The 15,905-nt window shown below is 42.8% G+C and overlaps 1 protein-coding gene across 3 annotated transcripts in view; it reads right to left on the bottom strand.

Annotated features, from left to right (window-relative positions):
- Nucleotides 1-912: 912 nt before the first annotated feature.
- Slc31a1 (solute carrier family 31 member 1) overlaps nt 913-15,905 on the bottom strand; it is a 29,237-nt gene continuing 14,244 nt past the window's right edge. Inside the window, exons 1-5 of one of the 3 annotated variants that reach the window (XM_063287116.1) lie at nt 7,163-7,181; nt 6,814-6,985; nt 6,344-6,416; nt 4,678-4,846; nt 913-3,988 (exon numbers count right to left, since the gene is read on the bottom strand). In XM_063287116.1, the coding sequence (XP_063143186.1) occupies nt 3,787-3,988; nt 4,678-4,846; nt 6,344-6,416; nt 6,814-6,933 (564 nt within the window). In that variant the 5' untranslated portion in view covers nt 6,934-6,985; nt 7,163-7,181 and the 3' untranslated portion in view covers nt 913-3,786. 3 annotated transcript variants of the gene reach the window in all.

The raw sequence follows: 15,905 nt of genomic DNA, 5'->3' as shown, positions 1-15,905 counted from the left end.
GCTGTGGGGTGTCTGCAAACACAATACCCAGGCGTCAGGGTACACTTTATTTCCTTACAGACCAGGTTGCTAGACTCTAGGACAGTGGAGGGCTTCTGGTGGGGCACATCTGCCACCTCTGTGTACCTCTCCTCACTTCCCTTATGTCCTGAGTGAAACATCTCTTTAGAATTCCCTCCCTTCTCCCTGCCACAAAGAACGAGAGATTGGTGTTGGGGCCTGAGCTCTCAGAGCCTGTCATGCTGCTGTCTGTATTTTTATGGTGCTAATTAATAAACTCTGGCCCAAAAGGAGGATTTACCTGTGTTCCCTTGAACTTCCAAACTGAAGACCTTTCATTAAGTAGTCCAGGTCTTTCCTCATGATCTTCTTGCCAAACACTGGACTATCAACTGGCCTTCTGTAAACACTAAGGCTTTGAGATGTAAACACTAAGGCTTTGAGATGGCTAGAATAGCTGATCCTAAGTGGTGCAGCCCAGGTTTAAGCCTGCTGTCCCCAAAGGTGATGTTTATCACAGCATGCTGAAAGATTGCAGGAGTGGTGATGGGGCCAGCAGGAAGACCAGTAACAGTGCTACTTTGCTCCCACTACAGGGATAGGGAAAGCCTGGCAGTGACCCTCCTGTAAGCCTAGTGCTCCTGCCTGATGGCATGAATACAGGGATTATGAACTGTGGATGAAAGGATGCAAACGTTAGCTTTTGAACTCAAGGGTCCCTCCTATACTGAAATATTTGCTGTTTCATGAAGACCCCATGTGCTATGTGCACAAGGTAATTCTGACCAAGCAGGCACTAGGTCTGCTTGTTAAGAGAGGAGAGGAGAGCAACAAGGCCATGCTATCGGAGAGACTGACGTCCTAGAAGCAGCCTATTTGGATACTATTTTCTGTAGACAGACATGCATGGAATCACAAAAAATCAAAACATTTATTTTGTTTTCTTGCACACAACACTTAAAACATTCCCATTACAGCAATCCTGCTCTCTGGGAGCTTACAGTCTCTGAAACAGTCAACGTGAATGTAGACCCAGGGATTAAGGCATTACATCAAATGCAGACCTGTCGTCTAATGCATCTTCTCAAGTGGCTGGAAAGGGCAGGCTCAAGATTACATGACATGATGTACCCTTGCCTCGCTCTCCTGACTCCTGCAAGGGAGTGTGGGACAACCCCACCACAGACCGTGAAGAAATTGGATGGATGTTGAGGACGGTGCACATGTCGGCAATGGTGCTGGCTGTTCTTCCATCCTGACTCAGGCAGCACCTAGGACCTGTAACTCTGGGGACGCTAATCCTACCCAGCTCTATAGAAAGAAATCCCAGTGGAGCAAACTTAGGACCTCTACTGCTGTGTAAATACCAGATTCTAATTATTAGGTAATTCTAACCACCACAAGCAGTGCTACTGCATCAGGAAGGTGAGAGATGTTAAACACTAAACTACCTGGGGAAAAAGACAGAAAGGGAAAAGGGAAAAGAAACTCAGGTATAGCCTTCCCACAGAAGAAAGACATTTAGATAAACACAAAGGCTGGGCATAAAGTTCAAGAGGATGGGACTTGAGCTCACCTCTGTTCTGCACTAACCACATTCTCCAGCAACCTAGTTCAGGGATCTCAAGCTTAGGATTTGCAGTAGACTTATTTCTAATCGAGAGCTACCCTGAAGAACCATGTCAAAGTGAGGTTTCTCTTGGTTTCAGATTCATAGCACCTTGTCCTTGTAGGCCTTGGTTGTTCTCACCTCAATGATAAGTTCCCATTTCTGATAGTTTATGCTTTGCTTTTAGGGTGTTAGGGCTTAAACACAGGGCTTGACACATGCTAGGTAAGTGATCCACATCCAAGCTGCATCTCAGGCCCTGGAAGATGTTTTATAGAAGCTCATCTTGAGATTGAGAGAGCATCTAGAGAGCACCAGGGTCACCACTAAGTGTGGTTTCTGTATTCCCCTGGGTTTTTTATTCCCTGTCATCTGAGATGACAGCAGGCTATTTGCGCCTTAATGTTGGGCTCTTGTCAGTACCTGTCATTTACATGCAATGCTAAAAACCAGCACAGCAGGATGAACTAAGAGAAAAGCAAAGCTCTAAAATTGATTTCTAAGATCTTTAGCCTCCATCCAATAGGCTTAAAACCTTCTCTTGGTTCAAAGCCACCAAAGTACACATTCCTTGTTCTCTAATATTTAATTGGCATGCACAGACAAAGTACAAACTTCAAAACAGCAAGACGGCAGGTTTGTTTCTTCTGCTCTGAGGCACAACTGGATCTAGCACCAAAGAGGGCAGGATTTTACAGACAGCATAGGAAGAGTAACTTTAAAGAGGTAGTTTGGGAACAAGCCTGCATGTAGATTGATGATTAACAGAACATCCGATGAGAGTCTTCCTTGAGAAAAGGGGTTTTGGCCACTGTGATCTATGTAAATCCCCATAAATAATAAAGGTGGTCGGGTAGAGGATAGGGGCCAACATAGTGCACACTGAGAACAATGCCCCATGTCTCTCCAAACAAGAAAGCTGGGGTTTGCCTTTCTGGCCTTTTGACTAGCTGACTCACCCAGTAGATCAAAGGTCTCTTGGCCTTCAAATAACTTCCAAGGAACCTTAGATCTTTAAAAGTAGGACTAGAGACTGCATATATGCTGATAAGTGTACTTTGGCTGTAACCCCACACATTGTATGTGGGTATACATAAAACACTTGGAGGTGAATACAAGTTTGTGGAATGGTTAAGTATCGACCAGCAGCATTTATATGTGACATGTGCCCAAGGCATACCCTACTAACCAGCATCAGATCTTCATGCCTGATACCAGGTAGCCCCATTCCTGTCCCTTCTAGGTGCACCTTTGCTAGTTTAATGCGGAGACTCTTAAGGTAAATCCTCTGGACTATCAGTAGAAACATCACCTAGGAACTCAGAAATGCCAAGTTTGGTGACTCTGGGGCTGCGGCCCACCACGTAGTGTCTTAGCAAGCCCTCTGGGTGATTCTACAGCACAGTAATGAAAATCGTTGGTTTTGAGAAACACACACACAAACAATACAAACTCTTGTTCAGTTGGGACAAACCAAGGGACCGAGTCAAAGTCAAATACTAATGGTTTTATTTAACAATCTATTCCTGTTGTCTTAAATTGATTGTCCTGTTTTTGTTTGGATTGGCAAGTTCATTCTAATCAAAATGTTAAGTAGGAACACAAGTAGATGAGTGGGCGGGAACTCGGCCTGCGTTTAGTCCCTGTCTGCCCCACACACTACTCGGGTTTCGGCGTAAGTGCACTAGGTCTGGAGAGGCACCTGTGTTTCCCACACTGTGCTAAGACTGGAGATTATTTTCTAGTGTGAAATTTAAGTCCCGACTGGATGAGATGTCCCTAATTGCCATCAATCCTGTTCCATCACTGACCCAGAACCCCAGCCACCAAATACACATAGTATCTGTTTAAAACAAAAATGCACCCCCCCCCAAAAAAAAAACCCTGGAAAAGTAGAAAGAAGCAGATAACCAAATCATTAACTAGGAAGCTACCTGGATTAGACAAGGCTCAGGATGATGAGGGAGAAGACATCTCACAGGTGACTTTCAAGAGAAAAGTCAATTTCATCTTATTAGAAAAACCACTACTCAGAGACTGTCAGCTAGACCTCTATTCAGTAGGTGTGTGTGTATAAAGAGACAGGAGAGAGGAGGGATGATTGGAGAGGGAATCATATCTTCCAGTCCCAAGATGCTTCCTACAGCAATTAATAAGGCCGTCTGTGGAGTCTAACGTTAATGGCAGTGCTCTGTGATGTCCACCACCACAGCCTTCTTCCAGCTGAAGAGAAAGTATCCTGTCCCAGCCCCTGCGGCTACTGCAATGCATAGGTACCCATTGTAGGTCATGAAGATGAGCATGAGGAAGTAGCTGATGACTACTTGGATGATGTGCAGCACTGTCTGCAGGAGGTGGGGGAAGCTCAGCATCTGCTGCCTGGGGAATAAAGAGACAGGAGAGTCAGACTTGGGAGCCTGCAGGTCAGGAGAGCAGCCATAGCTGTTAGCACAGCCTCAACTGGATGGCATCATGGCTATCATAATAACTCAGCGATCCTGGAAACTCAGGAGTGAATGAGTGTGTGTGTGTGTGTGTGTGTGTGTGTGTGTGTGTATACGCATGTGTGTGCGCGTGCACGTGTGCTTGCACACACACTTGCCCGCCCACATCTGTTAAGAACTTTTGATTTTCCTTTAGTCAGGGTCTCATGAGCCCAAACTGGTCTCAAACTCACTGTGTAGCAAAGTATGGCCTTGAATTCAGATCCTCCAGCCTTCTCCAAGTGCTGGGACTACAGGCATCCATCATGTCTGATCAGATTTAACTTTTGACAGGAGGGAATCATTTGCACCTGCCATTCTTTTATATCTTAACTATAAAGTCTTAAAATGCCCATTACTATATAGCAAATGTTTTAAAAACTAGATACTATTAAACTTCTTTCAAAGTGACAAACATTTGTAACATAGAACAAATATGTATGTTCCTCTGCAGGATCCCAAATACCATAACCCACAACCTGGAACTTCTAAAGTTACACAGAATCACTAACTCCACAAGAATACCTGCTTTGTTAAATTATTAAGAGATCTCTAAAATTTTCCTTTGGATCTTTTCTATCTTACCCAACAGTTTTGTGTGTCTCCATAAGGATGGTTCCATTTGGTCCTGGCACAGGCATGGAATTGTAGCGAATGCTGACTTGAGACTTTCGAAGCAGACCCTCTCGGGCTATCTTGAGTCCTTCATAAAACATTGCTAGTAAAAACACTGCCACAAAAGCTCCAGCCATTTCTGAGAAAAAAAGGGCAGGACCGGACAGGAAAGGGGAGGAGAGGAGAGGGGAGAGGAGCAAGAGAGAAAAGAAGGAAGAGATAAGGGTACAGTTAAAACTGCTGGGTACACTGACACAGGCCTCTGACCCAGTGCTCAGGAGACTGAGGAGGGAAGTGATGAGTCACAGTTAGCCTGGGCTACATGGCAAGGAGCTATCTCAAACCAAACCAAACCAAACCAAACCAAACCAAACCGAAAAAGCACCAGGCTAGGTCTGTGAATACACTGAGTGGTTGCATTTCTACCCATTTGGTAGAGCTGAGTGAGCATTAGTGAAAAATCACTGCCTCTGCTCACGACCATAGCTTTCCCATTATATCCAAACACATTATACAGAATACTGCAGAAGGCAGAGCAACTGTTGTTTTACTGTTCTACAGGGTTTTGTTGTGCAGCCCAGGTTGATCTTGGAGATTCTCCTGCCTCAGCCTCCTAAGCCATGGGATCAAAAGTGCTCACTGTCACACAGGCTAAAACAACCCGCTTTACAAGTGCTGCCTACGTAATTTGAAAGGCATTTTAAGGGATTAGGCATATATAGTTAAGCATTTAAGATGAATGTATTTATAGAACTAACATTTAACACACTACTAGGACTAAATGTTTTCTCTTTCTCTCCCAAAAGCAAATTGGTTTATTTCCAAAATAGGTTTGGTACCTTCTGCAGTAAAGTGACTTAATATTAAGCTCATGCATCTGTAATTTAAATGCAAAGCACACCACTATAAGACAGATACAGAGAGATAGATGACAGTGCCTTAAATGAAGAGCGGCTCTATGATAGGCCAAGCATCAGGAATATGGAAACCATAGTTTGATGCAGCAGAGAAAGCACTGGTTTAGAAGTTCTAGAAAGTATGGTCCTTGTTTTAGCTCTGAGGTACTAACTGTGTGATTCAGGCATGCCATTTCTACTACACAGGGGTAGGTTTATCTGTAAACAGGCAGTAATGAGATCAACACAGTTGTTTTGGGAGGCAGCATCTACATAGGTCCTGGCTATCTTTGAGCTCTCTATGAAGACTAGACTGGCCTTGAACTCACAAAGATCTTCCTGACTCTGTCTCTCAACTGCTGGGATTAAAGGTGTGTGTTTCCATATTTGGCAAGATCAACAGTTTTTAACCTAGGGTTACACTGTGATATTTGCATATGCTTATAATTTTAGGCCTAGGACCAGTAACTTAGCAAACAAGAAAAGGACTGCAAAAGATTTTTATCTAGCATTTTAATTATATTTTAGCGCTCCAAAGTATATGCATTAATACATGTACATTAATTAAAGGAAACTCACTGGAGGATCAAAAATGGCCTCTTGTGCTTAGGGACTAGGAATTGCAATGGTTATGCACAACCATACAGATCCCATGACAGAACAGAGAGAGGTGCTGGGTTTCCAAATCTAGAGTCATCTCTTATGACACTGTCATCTTCGAAGATTATCTGGTTACTCACCTCCAGGTGTGTTGATTACCAAACTGGAAAACAATAGGTCCACATTCTTAAAGCCAAAGTAGAAGGTCATAGGCTGCCAGAAAACCAAACGAGTCAGTTAGAGAAGACTGAGGATCCTAAAGGGAATCTGGGAGTCTCGGGCAATGAGACTTAGAACACTTAAAAGTAACCTGCCTGGATAAGAAGAAATACTTGAGGCAGTGGGAGGCTTACTACCTTGGCACTAAGAGCCCCCCGCCCCCAGTCCCATGTCTTTCTCTCTTTTCTACATGAAATACAAACACTAGGATTTAATTCAGGAAAAGGTGAATTTCAAAAGAAAGGGTTAGGGAAGAAAGAATTCTACAGAATCTTGGTTCTGGTGTCACTCTGTCACAAGCCTGCCACATGAACACTGGTAAGTCACTAGGCTTGCCTGGGGGATCTGCTGTGCTTTCCCTCTTGGGTAACCCCAAATGTGGAAGCCTTACCATCATCATCTCGTGGGAGTGTGAGGCCGAGGTGGTGGGGTGCTGGTGGGGTGGCATGGTGATGTTGTCGTCCGTGTGGTTCATCCCCATATGATGCATCTCCATGTGGTTCATCCTCATGTGGTCCGAAGGATCCAGTTTTCCAGAAAAAGATGAGAGTCAGCGCAAAGGTCTTTGAAGAAAAACAATTATATATTAGGAACGTAGAATTTTCTTGATAAATACTTTGTCTATACAGAATTTTGTCCAATGAACAAATGCTCTCCTAGATGCAGAGTAACTAGGACTACTAAGGATCGCCTTTGAGAAAAGGGACCAAGGGCTTGTCCTGAAGGCTTAAGATACTTACTCTGCAGAATCATTCCTCTAAGACACAGGTTTTAATGTGTGTTTAATTTAAGGTAGAAAAAAACAGCCCCTTTAGATGGCAGGGAATAGATAATTTGTAATAATGTATAAGTGTAAGCCATTTACAAAAGGTAATTGCTCTAAGGCTGTTTAATCATAAACAGCAGTAGATGAAAAGCCAAGACTTCACATAAGTCTCCTAATTGGGGTGGTCTGTGTAACCAGGATGCGCAGATTCCACTTAGGCCTAGAGGACAATTAACTTTGAGCTCATTTAAATCTGGAGAAAGGTCTGTTGCTGCCTCAGGCAAAGAGTGTGCCCAGACTTCAGAGACAGTTTTAGCTGCACCAGGACATTAGAGTTAAGAACATGAACAACAAGGTATAAATTAGATGAACTATATTAAATTAGGTTTGGACACTGCATAGTCAGCCTTGTGTCTTGCATCATGTTAATGCTTTTCTGCAGAGGTCAACATGAGTCAAGGGGCAGTAACTCCCACGGTTGCTGTGGAGACTGGGGAGTGGGGAGATATATGTGCAGAGGGAGATTTTCATAAAATCTGCCTTTTTCTTTTTTTTTTTTTGTTTTTTCAAGACAGGGTTTCTCTGTGTAGCCCTGGCTGTCCTGGAACTCACTCTGTAGCCTCAAACTCCGCCTCTCAGGTATGTGTCCTCCTCCTCTTTCCCCAATACAACAAGCCTGTCTTTCCTAAGTTTTATTTATTGTATGTGTATGGGTATTCTGCCTGCACGAGTGTGTAGTATCACTTGTGTGCAGTGCCCATGGAGGCCAGAAGAAAGTGCTAGATGCCCTGGAACCCAAGTTACAGACACAAGTGAGCCACTATGTGGGTGCTGGATATGGAGCCTGGACCTTTAGCAAAACCAGCAAGTTTGCTTAACCTCTGAGCCATATGCCTCCCTCCTGAAATCTCTTTGTGTCCCACACTTCCAGTATGTAGGAGAAATTCCAAATTGGAGCAGGGTGTGATGATACACACCTGTAATCTCAGCACTCAGGAGGTTGAGGGAGACAGACTCTGAGTCTGAGGCAATAGTGGGCTATATTGTGAGAACTTGTCTCAAAAAAGTAAAAGAAATTCCAATTAGGTATCCTTGGACTTGAGTCTGTGTATGCTTCTGATTACTCACTGATTAAGCTCCTATCAAGGGCCAAAGTACTAGTGATCCACAGCAAGCAAAGCAAAGCACCTGATGAGGAGAGAAGCGGTGAGGTGCACAGAATCACCTCATGACGTAATCAGTGCTCTGGAGCAAACAAGCAGCGCAGTGTAACATCGACGAGATGTCAGAGATGCTCCTCGAGCAGAGCGTTCATAGCCAGGAAGCTACATGCCCAACTCGAGAGCACAAATGTGCAGCCTCCCCTCCCACTTCCTACCCCATGACTCCATGACAGCAGGCTTACAAAATAGGCACAATTCTATCACTCAGGCAAGTTCCACTTTTCAGCTCCAGTCACTGTCATGCTAGACCCTCCATTATCATTATAGACTTGACAATGTATCTTCCTCTCAACACCATCGCTATGGTATTATGTGGTTTTGCTCATGAAAATTTTATAATAAACACCAAATAACAAAATATAATAGTGAGCCCACAAGTATCAACAATGAGACCATGGGTCAGCAGTCAGTAGCTTTGCTTTAAAAAAGAAAATGATGATGGAATGGTGGGATTATTGGTTATAACTTGGGATTCTGAACCAAATAAATGAAATGGCATCAGAATAAAAGGAGCCAGAATGACTAATAAAGACTCACAAACAGAAGGTACAAATGTTATTTTCTTCCAGTACAAGGCTAGAAGCGATAACAGAAAAGTACCAAAGATAATTTCATTCCACGTTATCAATAGGAATCCAGGCCATGAAGAGGCGGTGAGCATTTTATTGTGTTATTTCTGTGAGGCTGGGGAGATAAAGAAATGAACCAATCTTTCCTTAGAGTACACACCTCATGACGTACTCTTTAAGAGCAGGAACACAGCAACACAAACTACGTGAGTCCTGTACCCTTGATTTCTTCAAACTCTGCCAACACTGTATTTAATAGTATTTGAAGACCTGGAGGTTTCCTTTTGTTTAAGCCCCATGTTCCAATTAGAGAGAACTACTCAATGGTAAACTATCAAAAACTCTTCAGACAGCCCAGGGGCCCAGGAATTCATACACTCGTATGTTCAAAGCTCTAGCAAATCTTTAAACTCTGCACCTGCTCTGCACCTTCATGTGTGTAGGATGCATGCCACATTCACATGCACTAGGGAAGAGTGCAGGAAGACAATCTGCTTGTTTTTCTTGTAGTGGACAATGGACTTCTGTAATGGGAACCTTTTGCAAGGCTTACCCAGTGGAGTCTGAATAGGGAGATGCAGATTGGCGGAAATCAATATACAGTGTAGCTAAACTGCAATTTGAAGTTCTTGTGCTCACTAAGCTTACTCTGAGGATTGTAGCTCAGTGACATCATTTGCTTAGCATGCATGAGGCTCTAAGTGTGACCCTAGCAGTGAGGGAAAGATCCAACAGAACTATGTCAAACCAAATTTATATAAATATATAATATATAATATTAATGTATAGCAGGAAGAACTTAGAAATTATTGAAGAAAACATAATAAATAAGGGCTGGAGCTATAGCTCAGTGGCTGATCACTTGCCCTGCACAAGCGAGAGAGGCCCTGAGATTGATCACCAGCATACACATTATTTATTTATTTACTTACTACTTACTTATTTTGTATCTCTATTTACTTTTCTGTATGAATTTTCTGCCTTGCATACATGTCTGTTCACTAAGTGTGTGCCTGGTCGCTGTGGAAGTCAGAAGAGAGCACCAGATCCTCTGGAACAAGAACTACTGACAGATGGTTAGGAGCCACTGTGTGGGGACTGGGAATTGAACTTGGGTCCTTTGCAAGAATAGCCAGTGATTTTAACCGCCGAGTTATCTCTCCAGTTCTTTGAAATTTTAGATCATAATAAGTAAATGCTAGTCTATATTTTTTCGGTCAATTTAGCTTTTCAGTGATGTACTATGTGTCTAGATAACTCACTCACTCGCTCACTCACTCACTCACCCACTCGCTTGCTCACTCTATCTGTCTGTCTATAAAATTGGATACACACACACACACACACACACCCCTCAACTTAACCCATCCCCTGTACAACAGAAATTCTATTCACAGGAGGAAAATTGGTATTGTTAGTTTCCAGTGATAGCTTTAAGTTGACCCAAGCTTAGCTCATTCTAGAACAAAATGGATACTGACAGAATAAAGAATAAGTCAGAACCAGAGGCCCATCCGGGAACTGTTCTGTTCCACTTATTCATGCTTCTCAAACTTCATGGCAACTTGCTCTCTAAGAACTGTTTTCTGTAATTTAACTCCACCCTTACCACCTCTTTCTAAGAACCCGGTTCAAGGTCCACAAAGTAACTGGTGTACATTTTATGGACTCGAGTTCTCTGTTATAAAGCAATTAGTGGACCGAGCAGTGCTGAGTAAGAGGCAGACTTAAAATCTGCAGTAAAGCAATTATCCAATGGGTGTCTGTTTGGACACTCCCTGGGTATATGGCAATTCCAACTAAAACTCAACTGTCCCTTTAACTGTATCTTTCTCTGCTGTCATCTCATCAGGTTCACACATTATTTATACACAGACTAACAAAACATGGATAGAACTGAAAACAAACAAACCCCCACCCTTACCTTCCATCTCATACAGATCCATTTGCAATATTGTTATGTTACTGGGCTTGTATAAGTGGGTAGAAAGAACAGAGATATTGTACTTTTATTTACATTGTTGCTCATTTAGATTAAGCTAGTTTTCTTTTACTAGAATTCAAGTAGGAGCCATATTAGAAAATCACCTTTGATTTGGAAAATGCTGTGAAGGAACTTAACAGCAGGCATGTGGATGTTCCTAGTATAGACAACTTGTATTTCTACGGAAATACAAAACAGTCTAAGAACTGACAAAAACAAAACAAAATAGTGCAGATTTTAAGGAAACTAATCCATACAACAGCTAAGACATCTTCTACTCAGCCTCTCCTGAGCATCTTAGAGCTGCCTGAACTTGGCTCTGCCCGGGATGGACCCTATCAGGTGGAGAAAAGGCACACTCCACAGTGTAGAGTGGACACTGAATGTTGGGGAGCCCCCTTTCTGTGTCGTCCTTTCCAGCATCTAAGTATTTGTATTCATACAAACAGCTTTCTTTCTATTATAATACATTCTGTCTACCCCTAAGAACTATCAGAAAAAGCAGTTTCCCCTCTTTTCTCTAACAAAGACTCACCTGAAAGATCTACTCGAGGCAGGCTGAGGTAGATCATGGTCCAGACCTGCAAACCCAGCACTTGGGAAGCGGGTCACAAGTTTCAGGACAGCCTGAGCTACAGAGGGAGACCCAGTCTCAAAAAGCCAAACCAAGCCAAGCAAAACAAAATGTTTAAAAGGCCAGACTTCGAAAGTCCTTGCTCAACCGCTAGCAAAATAAGAATGAATTTGTGGCCAGAAGCCAGAACATCAACAAGAAAGCCAAGTCCTCATGATCCTCATGTACTGAGAGCTTCAGCACTTGCTGTATTTCTAACAGGTCAGCTCTAAACTTCACATTCTTTTATTTTCCTGCTAGTACATAGGGATGGAGGAGAAACGCTCCCCTGGGACTATGGAGTAGACCCACGAAAGGCAATAAGGAAGTGGTTGTGCGTGGCAGGCAGGCCCTCCTTCCAGCCTGGGCAGATATAATCGAAAGTCTTGGACAGTTCTTCTGGAGAGCCTAGGTCTTTCCCAACTTCCGTGATAAAGGGGATAAAGAAGGCTTTTATTCTTAAAATTATAAGGGTTAGGTTTCCTTTTACATTGGTACAACACAAACCAGACACTCAGCTTTCCTGTTTTTAGCATAAAAAGACAGGAGAAAGTCAAGGTCAAACACATTAAACCACCATAAACAGGGACTCAGCTTATGGACTATGGCAATATGATCAAGTTTAGATGCACGGTGCTACCTTTGTTGACTTGTACAGGGCTAGTAGCCAGTATGAGTACTAGCCAGGCTCTCTGTTTCAAGTAGCTTTCAAAACTTCCTCGTATGAAGGATCGATCTACTCTTTCATAGTCCATCTCTGAGGATGACCATAGGGAACTTTCCCATGGCTAAACTTCAAACTTTCTTCATGGCTTTATGAAAATCAACCCCTCTCTTCTCTTCTCTTCTCTTCTCTTCTCTTCTCTTCTCTTCTCTTCTCTTCTCTTCTCTTCTCTTCTCTTCTCTTCTCTCCTCTCCTCTCCTCTCCTCTCCTCTCCTCTCCTCTCCTCTCCCTCTCCCTCTCCCTCTCTCTCTCTCTCTCTCTCTCACACACACACACACACACACACACACACACACACACACACACACACACACACACACCTCCCCTCTAAGCTTTACACATTTTAAGAAGTTTCCTAGGCTGGAGAGATGGCTCACTGGTTAAGAGCACTGACTGCGTTTCCAGAGGTCCTGAGTTCAATTCCCAGCAACCACCACAACCATCTGTAATGGGATCTGGTGCCCTCTTCTGGTGTGTCTGAAGACAGCAACACTGTACTCACATAAAGTAAATAAATCTTAAAAAAGAAAAAAGAATATTGTCTTCTGCATACAATTAAAACCATTAAAAAAGTTTCCTAATGAGCTGGTCCTGGTGTTTAATGCTTTTAATCCCAGCACTTGGGAGGCAGAGGCAGGCAGATCTTTCTAAAGTGGAGGTCGGCCTGGTCTACATAGTGGGTCCCATGGTAGTCAAGGCTACATAGTAAGATCCTGCACCCCTCCTCTACTCCCTTCCCCCCAAGCCCCCTAAAACCTGAGTGAAACAATCAGTCTAATCAGTTTGACCTTCTAACTCTTTGCCCAAATAAGGATCTTCTCTAAATCCTCACCTGTTTCTCTTCACAGCACTGGTTGGGAGGAGAAAGATGTCAGGTTGGGCTAACAATTGATTTAGTGAATCTTGGCAGATTTTCAGTGATCACTATGTTAGTTTCTCTTTCTTCACCACATGTCACAGCGAGCATTACTTCAGATAAGCCCTGCTGTCCCTGAAAGCACTTTCACAGGAGGAAACCAGGCTGTGCCACTGTACACATTCGAGCCACAGCAGAACCCATGTTCCTGAATTACTCATACAGTAGGCTCCCAGGCTGCATCAAAAGGAACCAACCACCAGACACAGAAAGGGGAAAACTACTTCAAACAATTAGACTTAAGAGCTTTCGTTTATGAGAGCGGCCAATAATCTAGGCAAACAAGAAATGCTGCATGGATTGACAAGTTTTTAAAATCATAAAACAGCAGATACCAATTAATGGCTCTTCCTCCTGGAGGCGCTTGGCTAGGAATATATATTCAGCAGGACAGTAATTCAGCTGCCCCGAGATTCCAAATCTAATTTTGTTTGTAGAGAGCAAACCTGTGATCTGATTCTAATCAGAAAAGGACAAAAAAGCATTCTGTTTCCGGCTATTAGTTGAAGGTCACCTTCTCACGTTGTTTCATCAGCCCACATCACCCCACCTTATTAAGCTGTTAAGACTGAACGAGCACAAATAGGAAACCTGTTGGGGCAAGACAGAGGCTGGGGGGCTGACAGCACGAGGCATTACATAGCGACTAAGGGCCACCATTTTTAAGAGAAAGCATACCAATGTCAAACAGTGCTAATGCCCACTGTCAGTTGCTACACTTATGTCTCTTGTGTCCAAACATGAATGAATAGCAGAACAAAGCAACAAAACAAAGAGAAAAGAAGCCAAAACTAGTTTAAACATGAGACATGATAATTAGTTTACTGTGAAAGTGTTTTGTACTTTAGAGCTCCATTTTCCTTAACTGTAAAATAAGACGGTATATTATTAGTGGAGCCCTACCCAAAGCTGAGGCCTTTTTCTACATTCCTGCTTGTATCTAGTAGAAACAGAATGTGTCTATCATCCTCATTAACTTCAGGGAGCACCCTGCTTTATTTATTTACCTGTCAATCTCCTACAGATCCAAGTAAAATCCAGGAAAGGGGACCTTTCAGGCAGGACTAGTCATTATTTATTTTTTGTGGTGGTGGGACTGAAGCCAAGGCCTTGAGCTTGTGTGAACTCTATCACTGCACTACATTCTCCAGCCTGCAAGGTGAGCTGTTAAGAGTTGGATGAATTAATCTCACTTCAACTATCTATTTCATAGACGTCTATAGGTTGAAACTACAAATTTGAATATTTATACTTCTGGCCTAACTGGTTTGTCTTTACAGATAGATGGCTTTAAAAATGTTTATTTCGATTGACAAAGGTAAGGGAGAGGCTATAATAAATCTTTACTTGTTTCTAAAAGTTCAAGTAGACTGACATGCCAGCCCAGATCCTAGGAACTGAGAGCCTTGAAGGCCCTAAACCTTGACAAACAACACACAAATGTACACTAGAGGAAACTCAAGAACTGTCAGGTTAGATCAACTTAAAAGTCCATTTACTCTGTACATTTACTAATAAATAATTGGGTAGAACCTGAAACAAACAGCATGTTAAAAAATCCTTTCTTCCGCTGGGCATGGTGGTGCATGCCTCCCAATACTCAGCGGGAGAAGACAGGCAGATCTTTGTGAGTTCGAGGCTAGCCTGGTCTACAAAGTGAGTCTAGTATAGCCAGGGCTTGTTACACAGAGAAATCCTATCTCAGAAAACAAAACAAAACAAAAAGACAGAGGAAGCAAGGTGCAGACCTCAGTGGCCTACTCAATACTATACTAGAGATTTCCCCACCTTGCTCAGTCTCTGGAAGTTAAGATCTTCCAGCTGTCTTTGGGGCTTCACCATTGACAGCTCTTTTCCCACCTTTGTGCCTACAACACTCTTGTGCTCTAGCCTCAAATGTCCACCCTTCCAATGTCTTTGTGAAACAAGTCCTCCCTAGCTTCCAGTGTCTACTTCTAAGACTACTACACATCTGGTAAAATGGACCTTTTCCAGTAAGTCTAGCTGGGGCTGGGTAGCAACAAATCCCTAAACTGTCTTCATGACCTTTTCAATCTGTGCTCATTTCTGTCAGCACGCTAACAGAATGGTGTAGAGAGAAGGCAGAAGAAACAGTTGACTGGAGGTGTTACTCCAAAATGCCTTCTCATTAAACAGAAACATTTCAAACCACTTCTGCAGACATTATTATTATTATTATTATTATTATTATTATTATTATTATTATTATTATTATTTTGAGATGCTAAGGAAAGAAGCCTGGTTTCAAGCAAGCAGGACCCCAAAGAAACAAACTGGAAAGGCCTTAGAAAAGTTGCAGCACAGACCCATCCCTAAATATAGTAATTTTTAATAACCGCTCCAACACCTGTGGTGACATGTCAGGAAGGCTGTATTGCTCCATTCCAGAAATATAAGCGAACTCTTCCAGCCAAGCCAAAGAAAATGGTCCACAGGGATCTGAATCTCGTGCTATTTGATGGTGATGGTGTTGGTCCAGGAACCAGCAGTCCAGGTTAAACTAGTATCTCTAGTCCAGGAGTTCACTGTTTCTCAAGACGTAATTGTTTTCTAGGCAGCAACAGGAAGGACTCTTAGTTCTGTGTCTGTCTCACTCTCTTAATATCTCAGTATAATCCTCTTCACATGGGTCTCTCTCTGTCTCTGTCTCTCTGTCCTTCCCTCTCT

Source organism: Rattus norvegicus, chromosome 5 (genome assembly GCF_036323735.1).
Source record: "Rattus norvegicus strain BN/NHsdMcwi chromosome 5, GRCr8, whole genome shotgun sequence".
NCBI classification, from domain to species: Eukaryota; Metazoa; Chordata; class Mammalia; order Rodentia; family Muridae; genus Rattus; species Rattus norvegicus.
The sequence above is the reverse complement of the archived record's forward strand: the minus strand, read 5'-3'. Positions and strand labels throughout refer to the sequence as shown.